Source organism: Siphateles boraxobius, unplaced genomic scaffold, assembly GCF_051911475.1.
Source record: "Siphateles boraxobius isolate OS27281-9 unplaced genomic scaffold, OSU_SipBor_1 41, whole genome shotgun sequence".
Classification (NCBI taxonomy): domain Eukaryota; kingdom Metazoa; phylum Chordata; class Actinopteri; order Cypriniformes; family Leuciscidae; genus Siphateles; species Siphateles boraxobius.
This window is the reverse complement of record NW_027509042.1, coordinates 38,054,300-38,067,493: the sequence shown is the minus strand read 5'-3', so window position 1 is coordinate 38,067,493 and position 13,194 is coordinate 38,054,300. Positions and strand designations below refer to the sequence as shown.

The 13,194-nt window shown below is 48.2% G+C and overlaps 1 protein-coding gene across 11 annotated transcripts in view; it reads left to right on the top strand.

Moving 5' to 3' along the window:
• kcnh7a (potassium channel, voltage gated eag related subfamily H, member 7a) overlaps nucleotides 1–13,194 on the top strand; it is a 129,800-nt gene that overhangs the window by 67,126 nt on the left and 49,480 nt on the right. For all 11 annotated transcript variants that reach the window (XR_013193055.1, XM_077199476.1, XM_077199472.1 and 8 more), the window contains exon 3: nucleotides 11,378–11,533. Coding sequence is in view for 10 of the 11 variants with exons in the window: in XM_077199476.1 (XP_077055591.1) it covers nucleotides 11,378–11,533 (156 nt within the window). In the remaining variant the exon portion in view is untranslated. The remainder of the gene's footprint in view (nucleotides 1–11,377; nucleotides 11,534–13,194) is intronic.

Below are 13,194 nucleotides of genomic sequence, written 5' to 3'. Positions count from 1 at the left end.
CACACCGGACGACAGCTAACTCTAACATATTTATAGATCACATGCCCAATATAAAGCACACAAACTAACAGTACTTCTTTCTTCTGCTTGTCTCTGTAACCGACATGTGATCATTCAAGCAGTTTTATTCTGTATTGAGCTGATTCTACAGGCATACACACAACGGCTGCTCCTGCAGGCTGGAATAATCAAACAGGAAATTCTTGTCACGGTAAACTCTGTACTGGTCTCTGATTGTTCTTGAGATTATCCTCAAAAAACGAACACAATTAACCGTCAAAGCAGGTGACCTCATCGTGCTGAAAGGGCAATCACACTGACAGCGATTTGCAGTCAGACGACAATGACCGTTTGTGATGTGACGCAGTTGAGCAGAGATTTCCATGCACAGTGTGAAGGGTATAATATAGAGCTCTAAACTCTTCAACTCAAAATTTATCAGTGAAAGGAGGGAGGTGCTTACTAAGGAGGTCAGATCAATTTATATTATATTATATTATTATATTTAGGGCTGTCGATTTAACGTGTTAATTAGCTATGGAAAAAAAAAACAAGGCGTTAAAATGAACGCATTAAACGCACCTGCCCCAGACCTATGTAGGTCATCTGTCATTTCATACAGTTGATGGTGAAGAATATGATTCAGGGCAACAGCTCACTGCATGATGTAGCCTAGAGAACGCAGTTAGAATGCCTCTAAAATTCATGCACAACATGTAAATGTTGTGATATTTCCATCAAGAGGTGCATCAATTGTTGGTCAAGATCTTGTATTGACAATGCAAGAGTCCAGCACTCTGTAAAGTCTCCTCCAGCACACCCCAAAGACTCAATGATATCAAGGGTCTTTACTCAGAGGTGCCAATTCATGTGTGAAAATGATACTTAATGCTCCCTCCCAACCATTCTTCACAATTTGAGCCTGATGGATCTTGACATTGTCATCCTGGAATATGGCCATGATATGTGTCTTCATTCAATTCAATTCAATTCAATTCATGTTTATTTGTATAGCGCTTTTCACAATAGACATCATTCCAAAGCAGCTTTACAGAAAATGCAGTCCATATTACAATTTAGAGTGTTCTGTTATCAGAGTCAACTGTCTAAGTTATGTATTTCAGAAATGTACATACAAAATCACAGTTAGCTAAAGATGTATTAATTTACAAAATATATTAATTTAATGCAGATACAATGAGCTCATTGAAGTAATGAATACTTGTTTGTTAACAAATGATTATGACATTTAGAAAATATAGCATTGGTGCATGTTGATTCAGAGTTGGCGTCATCTGAAGTCTTCGCAGGAGTTGGCGTCGTCTCTTCATAGGTGTTTGGCATCTGAAGTCTTCACAATAGGCTGTATCCAAACTGGACCTCAGGATGGGCATCCCATTCCCAAGATAAAACGGAGAAGCAAATAAAAAATAATTAGCATAGCTGCTGCTCATAACATTAATCAAGGATACTCATGTGTATTTGATCTGATATAACTGTATGGTAAGGAGATGCATTATATGAATGCTAGGCTAAAGAGATGCGTCTTTAATCTTGATTTAATCTTGGAGACTGAGTCTGAGCCCCAAACATTGGGTCTCATTCATGAAACATTCGTAAATATACGAGTAAATATGTGAGTGATTTGCGCGTAAAGAGACCTTTCCGAAAACTCTTCTCCTGATTCACAAATACTTCGCAACCGTCAGATGTGATAGTGAAATCTGTGTGTGTGTTAATGAATTCCAAACAGTCGTAAATGGGACACGCATGCCCGCTCATTCTCAATTACCATAAATCCCTCCCATTAAATCCGACTGACAACTTTATATGGGCATCATATTGTGACACAAAACGAAGTATTCAACATGTCTTCTCAAAAGCGAATGAAAAAGAAAAATTTCTCAGATACAGAAATTGTAATTTTCTCTGAAAATAAGCCTTTTTGCGCAGCGCTCTATCTGCCAAATCTAGCAAAAGCGCTATATCAGCCATCGTAAATGTTTCTTGTTATGCCTGATTTTGGCCATTTTATAGGAAACAATTTCCGTAACAATTAAAGGTACAATATGTAGGATTTTTGCAGTAAAATATCCAAAAACCATTAGGCCAATGTTATATATTTTGTTTAGTTGATTACTTACAATATCCCAAATGTTTCAAACAATTTGTAAATCGTTAGAAAATTGCGATTTTAACCAAGGAAACGAGGCGTGTGAGCAGGGGTGAGGAGTCGCCAGTCAATGACGTCATATCCGCGTTACCCTCGGTTTCCGCCAGGTTTGACCTTGTACTGCCATAGTAACCATGGCGACAGACGTTGACAACTGGCCCGTTATGCCTAGCATGACGCTCACGCTGTTGTTGTTTTGTTCAAATATTTTGGACCATGGCAAGCAGACCTTGAGACAAAAAGTGGACTAAAACGAAGATCAACATCTTTCGAAATGCCAGAGCTCCACGTCTGCGACTGACTTCGACTTGACAGAGACGCGAGTTTTGCATGTACTTTTAGACAGGTGAGCAAATGTACATAAAACGTCTCGGTTACGTATGTAACCCTCGTTCCCTGAGTACAGGGAACGGAGACGTGTCGTCGGGGGAGTTCCCTGACGAATTGGGATCACGCTAGGGAGCCAACCGTCTTCGAGAGAATTAAAAACGAGCCAATGGACATTGGCATGCAAGATTTGCATTCCGCGACCCGCCCACCAGCGCGGGTATAAAAGGCGGAAGTAAACATTGCGCAATGCTTTTCGCTGAGGAGCCGAACAGTGTCCAGTCCTCCGCGAAGGTACAGCAACATGGCGAAGGGACGACACGTCTCCGTTCCCTGTACTCAGGGAACGAGGGTTACATACGTAACCGAGACGTTCCCTTTCGTCCTGGGAACTCCGACGTGTCGTCGGGGGAGTTCCCTGACGAATTGGGATCCCTAATAAAACACCATGGTGCTGGCCCCTTCCAGCGCCCGGCAAAGCTACCCTGCAGCAGTTTCTTGAAATAAGTTGCGGGAACTAGCACGGGAAACACACTGCTGTTCCGCGAGACCCGCACAGTGGATATTGGATAACACTGGGAAAGCGTTCCCTCAAGGGAGGAGGGAACGCTGCGGAAGCCCCAGCCTGACTGAGGAAGGCCAGGAATACACATATGTACTAGCCCGAAGGAATAGTGAAACATATGGCAGTCCCTGAGGTAGTCCCAATCCAAGGGAAGTGGGAGCGTACTCAACAGGGACGACGAACGAGTCCGTCAAGGGGAAGACACGGCTGAACTGCACGTGGCCTGATGGGTCACAATTAGAAACCACTGGAGCACCCAGTCTACTAGCAGCTCCTACCTAGAGGTAGCAGACCTGGTGCCGGGCGCTCCGCCACGCCCAGCACCGGAGGGGTGAAGGAGGAACTCACGAGGCTCACCAACGTAGGGCGCCATACGGAGCAAAGAACGCACGTATCCGCTGATTGAGGCGGAGTGGCGTAGCAAGCCGACACAACCTATTCCCTCGACCCACTGGCCGCAGCCAGAACTCGGGAGGAAGCAGGTTCCACACGAAGGCTATAGAACCTAGCGAACGTGTTAGGTGTCGCCCAGCCCGCAGCTCTACAGATGTCTGTCAGCGAGGCGCCTTGAGCCAAAGCCCAGGAAGCGGCAACACCTCTAGTGGAGTGAGCGCGCAGCCTGGGAGGACAAGGCTCACCCAGAGACTCATATGCTCGGGTGATAGCATCCACTAACCAGTGGGCTAACCTCTGCTTGGAGACGGCCTTCCCCTTCTGCCGGCCTCCGTAACAGACAAAGAGCTGATCTGAGGTTCTGAAGCTTTGCGTTCTGTCAACATAAACCCGCAGGGCACGGACGGGACAGAGAAAAGCCAGGGCTGGGTCCGCCTCCTCCTGGGGCAGAGCTTGCAGGTTCACTACCTGGTCCACGAAGGGAGTGGTAGGAACCTTGGGCACATATCCGAGCCGGGGTCTCAACACAATGTGAGAAAGGCCCGGCCCAAACTCTAGGCACGATTCGTCGACCGAAAAAGCCTGCAGATCCCCGACCCTCTTGAAAGAGGCCAATGCCAACAGGAGCGCCGTCTTAATGGACAGGATATTAAGCTCTACCGTCAGTAAAGGCTCAAAGGGGGGACTTTGAAGTGCTCTAAGTACCAGAGCAAGGTCCCAAGAGGGTACAGGGTGCGAAACACGAGGTGGATTTAACCTCCTGGCACCCTTAAGGAATCTGATGACCAGGTCGTGCTTCCCTAGGGACTTACCTTCCACTGCATCGTGATGCGCGGCTACCGCTGCGACATACACTTTGAGGGTGGAGGGGGACAGCCTCCGCTCCAACCCATCCTGCAGGAAGGAAAGCACGACACCGATCGGGCAAGTCCGGGGGTCCTCCTGACGGGAGGAACACCAATCGACGAACAGGTTCCACTTCAACGCGTAGAGGCGCCTCGTCGAGGGGGCTCTAGCGGAAGTGATGGTGTCTACCACAGCCTGTGGTAGACCACCTAGAACCTCCGCGTCCCGTCCAGGGACCAGACATGGAGTTTCCAGAGGTCTGGACGCGGGTGCCATAGAGTGCCCCGTCTCTGAGAAAGAAGGTCCTTCCTCAAAGGAATCGGCCAAGGAGGGGCTGTCGCGAGGAGCAAGAGTTCGGTGAACCAAGTCCTGGTGGGCCAATACGGCGCCACAAGAAGGACCTGCTCATCGTCCTCCCTGACCTTGCACAGAGTCTGTGCCAGAAGGCTCACTGGGGGAAACGCATACTTGCGCAGGTCCCGGGGCCAGCTGTGAGCCAGGGCGTCCGTGCCGAGGGTCCCCTCGGACAGGGAGTAAAACCACTGGCAATGGGTCGTGTCCGGAGAAGCAAACAGGTCCACCTGTGCGACTCCGAAGACACTCCAAATCAGCTGGACCGACTGGGGATGGAGTCGCCACTCTCCTGGCAGGGGAGGCAACCGTGAGAGCTCGTCTGCCACACGGTTGAGCTCCCCTGGAATGTGAATGGCACGAAGCGACCTCAGATGCTTCTGACTCCATAGGAGGAGGTGGGAGGCGAGTCGCGACAAACGACGGGAGCGTAGACCACCTTGATGGTTGATGTACGCAACGGTCGCAGTGCTGTCCGTACGGACCAGTACGTGCTTGTGTCTGAGAACCCCTCTGAGGCGACGCAAGGCTAAGCGTACTGCTTGCAACTCTAGGCAGTTGATATGCCAATGCAGTTGAGGCCCCGTCCACAGACCTGAAACTGCATGCCCGTTGTACGTGGCCCCCCACCCGGTGGCAGAGGCATCTGTGAAAACCACAGCATGCCTGGAAACCTGGACTAAGGGCACTCCGGCCCGTAGAAACACAGGATCCGACCACGGGGAGAAGGTTCGGCGGCAGTGCGGGGTCACTTTGACCCGGAACGTGCCGCTGTGCCACGCCCACCTCGGGACTCGATCGTGAAGCCAGCGCTGAAGCGGTCTCATATGTAACAGGCCGAGCGGCGTTACTGCGGCTGCGGCTGCCATATGCCCCAGGAGCCTCTGAAATTGTTTCAGTGGAACCGCTGTCCTGCCTCGAAAAGACCTGAGGCAGGTGAGCACTGACTGGACGCGTTCCTCTGTGAGGCACGCAGTCCGGGCGACCGAGTCCAGCTCCATACCGAGATAAGAGATCCTCTGCACGGGGCAGAGTTTGCTCTTGTCCCGGTTGACCTGAAGCCCCAACCGGCTGAGGTGCCGAAGCACCATGTCCCTGTGATCGCACAAAACATCTCGCGAGTGAGCTAAAATTAGCCAGTCGTCGAGGTAGTTGAGGATGCGAACGCCTTGTTCTCTCATGGGAACAATGGCCGCCTCCGCGACTTTCGTGAAGACGCGGGGTGACAGGGCCAGCCCGAAGGGTAGGACTTTGTACTGATACGCCCGACCCTCTAAAGCAAACCGAAGAAACGGTCTGTGTCGAGGAAGAATCGAGACGTGAAAGTATGCGTCCTTCAGGTCGATCGCTGCAAACCAATCCTGGGGACGGATGCATTCGAAAATGCGTTTCTGCGTGAGCATCTTGAACGGGAGTTTGTGCAGGGCCCGATTCAAGACTCGCAGGTCCAGGATTGGTCGTAACCCACCGCCTTTCTTGGGTACAATGAAGTAGGGGCTGTAAAACCCGGACCTCATCTCGGCAGGAGGGACCGGCTCGATCGCGTCCTTCGCCAGCAGGACATCGATCTCTTTCCGCAAGACAGGGGCGTCCACCGACCGCACACGGGTAAAGTGGATGCCGCTGAACTTGGGGGGCCGGCGTGCAAACTGAATTGCATAGCCGAACCGAATGGTGCGGATGAGCCAGCGGGACGGACTCGGAAGCTCTAACCATGCCTCCAGGTATCGCCCCAATGAACCCACTCGGACCACCGGCGTACCCACGGAGGGGCAGCGAGGTGGAAGACAGGGACCCGGGTCTGGTGGCATTGTAGCCACCAAGAGCGGGGTCTGGGCGTGCTTGACACCAACCTGCTTCCACCGAAGAGCAGGCGGCAGAGAAGGCTCGTGGGCCTTCTGCTGCGGACTGCCCGATGGCGAAGGGAGGGGGAGAGACGAGGAACGAGGCCCTGCCTCCTCGTGCACCGGTCTCTGCGCCTCGGAGCCCAGCCACAGACCGGAGTGACGCAGCTGGGGCTGCGTCACTGCTATCCGTAAACTGGGAAGAGGGGAACGGGGGTGTAAGCGCTCGGGGGCGGCACACGCTGCCGTTCTGGGCCTCTTGGAAGGGGGAGACTGTGTGCCCACCAGTCTCGGCCGTGGATGACCTGGAGGAGGAAGAAGAAACTGCTCTTTTTTTGAAAATGTGGGTACCGCTGACTGAGTGGCCAGCGGCGGAACAGAAACAGAAAGGAAAGAAAGATTCTCCACCCGGCCCTCCCCCGGGGGAAGGAGGCGTGCAGGGGCACCCTCCGAAAGAGCAGGATCCAGCACCTCGACCAGGTCGCCCGTCTCAGGGACGCTTCCCGCCCTTCTTTTTACTGGAAGGGGCGGGTGGCGTCTGGGCGGGCTTGGCCGCCCTCTTACGACCAGACCTCCGGCCTCCAGGGTTGGACTGCTGCCCTGAAGGAGGAGCGGCCGCGGGAGGGCGACCTCGGCGACGAGCAGCCGGAGGCTCTACGGCCACAGAGGACGGACCAGCAGCAGTCCGCCTCCTGTGCAGGACGTGCCGTATCGCCTCTGACTGCTTCTGGGCGGTGGAGAACTCTTGGGCGAAGCTCTCCACCGCGTCGCCGAAGAGGCCCCCTTGAGATATGGGGAAGTTGAGAAGCTTGTTCTTCTCCGCTTCGCGCATATCTGCAAGGGTGAGCCACAGGTGGCGTTCCTGGACCACCAAAGTGGACATCGCTCGACCCAGGGAACGTGCGGTTACTTTCGTCGCCCGGAGGGCGAGGTCCGTCGCCGCACGCAGCTCCTGCAGCAATCCCAGGTCGAAACCACCCTCCTGCATGTCATGGAGTGCTTTGGCCTGGTGGACCTGCAGCAGCGCCATGGCATGCAGGGCGGAAGCAGCGTCTCCACACGCCATGTAGGCATCCCTGGTCAGACCAGAGGAAAACCTACAGGCGCGGGAGGGGAGTGAAGGGGCACCCCGCCAGGAGGAAGCGGTCTTAGGACACAATTGCATCGCAACCGACCGCTCCACTGGGGGGATTCCCTCGTACCCGCGTGCTGCTCCACCATCGAGAGTGGTGAGGAAGGAGGAGCGAGGTTGCCTACGCCTGGTCGCAAGGGGGGCCAGCCAAGACTTCCTAAGCTCCTCATGCACTTCAGGGAAGAATGGTACTGGAGCAGGCCGCGGGGCAACAACACGGCCCGCTCCGAGACACCAATCATCCAGCCGCGAAGGTTCGGGGCCCGGTGGAGGGTTCCAGACGAGCCCGACATTCGCAGCTGCCCTTTCGAGCATAGCGGCCATCTCTGGATCCGGCTCAGCCGCAGCCACCACGCCCGAAGGGGGTAGACCCGCTGAGTCATCACCAGAAGATGACCGCTCTTCCTCCGATGCCGCGATCGACATCTGATCCTCAGGCGGTGCCCCGAAGGAGACAAACGGGACCGCACGAGGCGGTCCCGGAAGCGCCGCCGGGACACCTGATGGCAACGAGCTACTAGAGGCGTGGGAAGCCCGTGAGGATCTTTCACCAGACGGGACATTCCGCACGGTAACCCTCATCCGCTCACCAACAGGAATCACCGAAGTAGCCGTCTGCTGAACTGAACCGGCAGACGAACTAGATCGGGGATTCTCTGAAGGGACTCCCCCATATTTCAGGGTTCGCAGTCTCGAACGCAGCATCGCCAGAGTCATGTTCCCGCAATGAGAACACGACTCGTTCATAAACGCTGCCTCAGCGTGCCCTAAGCCCAAACACGTGAGGCAGTGTTTATGACCATCCTCCTGAGGGAGAAGTCGACCGCATCCAGAAACGCACGGGTGAAACGACATCCTGAAAAGGACGCGAAACGCCCGTGTTGCTCTTTTAGACAGAAAAAGATGCTCTTTTATGTGCCGAGGCACAGAGGGACCACCGCGGCAAACACAACGGGGAAACTGCAAGCCCGTGTGTTGCACTCACCACCAGTACCAGCCGTTAAAACAGCTTTTTTTTTTTTAAGAGAAACGGCCGGCCGCGGGAGGCGATGGTCGCTCAATAGTACCGTAACACCAGCACCGAGGATCCTTTCTTGTTCCAAAGAGGACTCGTTGGTTTTAAAACTTCTCAGAGACAGCAGCTTAGCTCAACAGAGAGACACACTGGACGGCTCCGAAGCAAAAAGCATTGCGCAATGTTTACTTCCGCCTTTTATACCCGCGCTGGTGGGCGGGTCGCGGAATGCAAATCTTGCATGCCAATGTCCATTGGCTCGTTTTTAATTCTCTCGAAGACGGTTGGCTCCCTAGCGTGATCCCAATTCGTCAGGGAACTCCCCCGACGACACGTCGGAGTTCCCAGGACGAAAGGGAACAAATGTTATCAATGTTAATCAATGTTATTTAGTTCAACATGATGAAATGTTAGAATATGATCTGTATGTTATTCTAATGTTGATCTAGCTTAACGTACTTAGTCTCATAAAGCCAACACACAACCTAACTAACAATATTCAACACACTCAAATGCCGTTTAGTGTGATAGTGTAACTGTTAGAGCAAGTGAAACAGCGCTGCGTTACCTCAAGTTTGATTCGTCTAATAAACTGACCTGTGTGAAAAATCCTTGCATATTGTACCTTTAAGGGGCTATTAGTTTGCCCAGCCCTATTGAAAGCAATTAATTATTTGATTAAAGTGTTCCGTTTGCAGATGCTATTACTGGCTCTCATAATAAAAGTAAAAAGAAAAAACGTATGTATTTACTATATATAATATTTTTTTTTTTCAAAATATTGTGTAAATATGTACCCGATTAAGGTGAATTAAAATGCAGCCTTATTAATGAGCAAAACGTTTGGATGTTAAGCGCACTATTTACGCATGGCTGGGAGCAGGTGTAGATTTCTTTCGTACCAACTAACATTTGGAAAATACGAACATTTTAATGAATCCGAAAATTTACGCCAGAACCACTTTACACATGATTTACACAAAAATTCGTTCTGCTCGTGTTTCATGAATGAGACCCATTATCAGGAAGACTATTCCAGAGTTTAGGAGCCAAATGTGAAAACGCTCTCCCTCCTTTAGTGGACTTAGATATTGTAGGTACTATCAAAAGCCCAGAGTTTGTGACCTTAAAGAGCGTGATGGATTGTACGGCGATAGAAGATTAGTAAATACACAGGAGCTGTATCTTCATGGTTGTTTGAGAAATGAAAAGCTACACACTCCATCAATTAGGGTTAAAGAACTGTTCCCAAAATTATTACATTATATTACATTATATTAAGTATTTGCCAATTTAAAAACAGCAACTTTTTTTTGGCAGTGTATATTATATTATATTATATTATATTATATTATGTTGATTTATGTTATGTTATTGTAACACAGTTCGTTGTTGTGGGAAGAAGGAGGAGGGAACCGGCGAACATTCACAACTTTTATAATAAAATAATTATTAGCCCCTCACGGACGACTGTTAATAAAACAAACAAAACACATGTCCAGGCCTGTCCTCTCTCGATCTTCACAGTCATCGCTCCTCCTTTTATGCTTCCGCTACTCCGTCAGAGGCTAATATATTATTTAGGTAAAATAACCATTAAATAAATTTGGTGATTCCTGAAGTTTTAGGCTAGTATTTTAATTAAGATAGATTGTTAGATTGATATAATAATTTAATGCTCAATAATATTGTATTTCTCTAAAGAACCCTGAATATACTTTTATCGTTTAAAAAAAATGTGCCAAAAACTTTGTGGAGTTTAATTATCTAGAGGGAATCTTTTTGCAGAAACAGTGACATTGTGTGTAATCTTGCCTTGTGACCAAATCTCAAACACCAAATCATCACTGTAAAGTCAATAGCTTGTATGAATGCACTGGGAAAACTGAATGGTGATTTTTTTAAAAATGATTATGGTTATGATAATGATGAGGATAATTGTGTCTTAAGATGGGGGACTATGGCTAATTGCATGTCTGATAACCCTTGTGCCCCAGTAATGATCAACTTATCAATCCACAGGTTTCTTTCTTCCAAATTGAAGACGAATCAGAGACATGGCTCCATTGTGCATTTCTCAAGGGTTGTCTTGCCCTTTAGTTGCCATGGCGACCCCTGACTTTGCCTGTCAGGAATGAATCCTGGACCTGTCAAATTGAATGAGCATAAACATCTATACACAAAACGGCATGTTTGTTAGTAAAGTAGTGAATGTAACCTGCTCTCCACAACCACAATCTGCCTCTGTTATTTATTAGTAATCTTATGCTAATTACTTGAGCAGATTAATATGAAGAAATCTCAATTAATCAGAATTAATCAGAAATAAGTGGTCATTTAAAAATGCAAAGATGCTCACTAATGGTTGGATCTGATTAGCTTTCAAAACCAAAAGATGATAATGTTGATTCACAATATGAAGTTTTATGTAACAAAGTTCGGGAGGAGCACGTTCAGGTAATCAACCAATCAGCACAAGAGGAAGCCGGTATAAAAATAGCCTTCCCTCACCTCTGTCCCATGACAGTTTTACAGCATCCCTCCACCACCCCATCACCTCACTCTCAGCTGGTTTCTATCCCAGTAAAGGGGGGAGTACTCTGGGTTAGGGCCAAATTTCGAGCTAAGAGCCCTCTCCCGGACAGCACGCCAAATACGCATAAATTACTACATCTGATTTCATGTACATGTGAACATGTGAAATATTGTTTTTGTCACCTTACATCCACAGGATCAGACTTCCTGTGTGCGACACACATCATTCCAGTGAAGAACGAAGAGGGTGTTGTCATGATGTTCATCTTGAGCTTTGATTACGTGCTAAAGGAGGGAAGCATGGATTCGTTAGACAGACTCAACCACAGCTCCCCATCCAGACAAGAACAAAGTAAGACTGCTTCTCATCTTTTCCTTTTCTCGTTCCCTATCTGTAATGCATTTTTTCATTCCCATTACTGCAGTAAATTGACAACATCTGTCTTAATTGCTTACTTCCTGTCTCTCCCATATAAACAAATAGATTGTGGTTGATGAGTAGGAATAGATGGAGAGGTATGCAGGAATACATTTCGAGAAGGCAGAGGAAGAGAGAAAGGTTTTTATTTTCTCCAGTTGTTCTGGCTCATCAGCACACACTGTCAAAACCGAACCCAGTCAGCTAGAAAGGAAATGAATTGGGGGGAAATTATTTATGTAACACAGTGTTACAATTATTTGGATCCCTGAGGCCAGGTGCTGAACGGCGCTTCATTTATAGGACAACTGTGCACATTAAACCTCCCAATACCAGCAGAGAGAGGCTGTGTGTGTGTGTGTGTGTGTGTGTGTGTGTGTGTGTGTGTGTGTGTGTGTGTGTGTGTGTGTGTGTGTGTGTGTGTGTGTGTGTGTGTGTGTGTGTGTGTGTGTGTGTGTGTGGCCTGGTAAACCCTACATTATGGGGACAAAATGTCCCCATAAGGATGGCAATATCTGATATCCTTGTTCGTGTGGGGACATTTTTTGGTCCCCATGAGAAAAACAGCTTATAAATCATACTAAGTGATGTTTTTTGAAAATTTAAAAATGCAGAAAGTTTTCTGTGATGGGTAGGTTTAGGGGTAGTGGTTAGTGTAAGGGAATAGAATATACAGTTTGTACAGTATAAAAATCATTATGTCTATGGAAAGTCCCCATAAAACATGGAAACACTACATGTGTGTGTGTTTAAAATATGCTACTGCATCAGTACACACATGTGCACACACACATGCCTGATGTCCTCCTCTAACTCTGTATTGGAAAGTCACATCTGAACTATGAAATCCAATTAATATCCAATGCTAATACCGTCTCTGTGGTATCATAGCAACAGGGAATATTTTGAAAAGGACATCTGCGTGTGTTCGTATGCGAGTAAGTTATGCTGTTATTGCATTAATTAGGGGTTCAAGCATGAAGTGCTGAAACCCTATTGTACTGATTTTTATTTACTATTATAACTGTAAAGCTGCGTTGAAACAATATGTATTGTAAAAAGTGCTATATAAATGAAGGTGATTTGACTTGTTATAAATTGATTATTTGCTATGGCAGTGTAGAAAGTATTATGCTGAGACACACAACATGATGCTTTTAAAAGCTGTGGCAAAAAAAATCCAGCTGGGATGAATATAGATTTCCTAGATCTCTCTTCCTCTTGAGAGCAAGGCTGAGGGTTAAATTGAGAAGAAGAACATTGTACCAGCAAAGAAAAAACAAACTAGCTAGTAAAATGTAAATGAAAAGCTTTTCCATCCTGATTGTGTTAATGATTTATTAGGCCTTAGGCCTTAAGAATTGAAGGATGTCCCACTCAAAAAAGACTCTTTTGTGGGATGCATTAGGCTGTCTTTATGAAGGAGTGATATAAATAGCCCAGTTTGGAGACTTTTAATTAATGCTGGCGTGGTACTGAAACCCCAGGGGAAGAGACAGACAGAGATAAACTGAGAAATTGAGAAATCATAAGGCAGAGATAAAAAATATATATTCTTGATAATAATGTACAATATCGTGGCCTTATAACTTCGT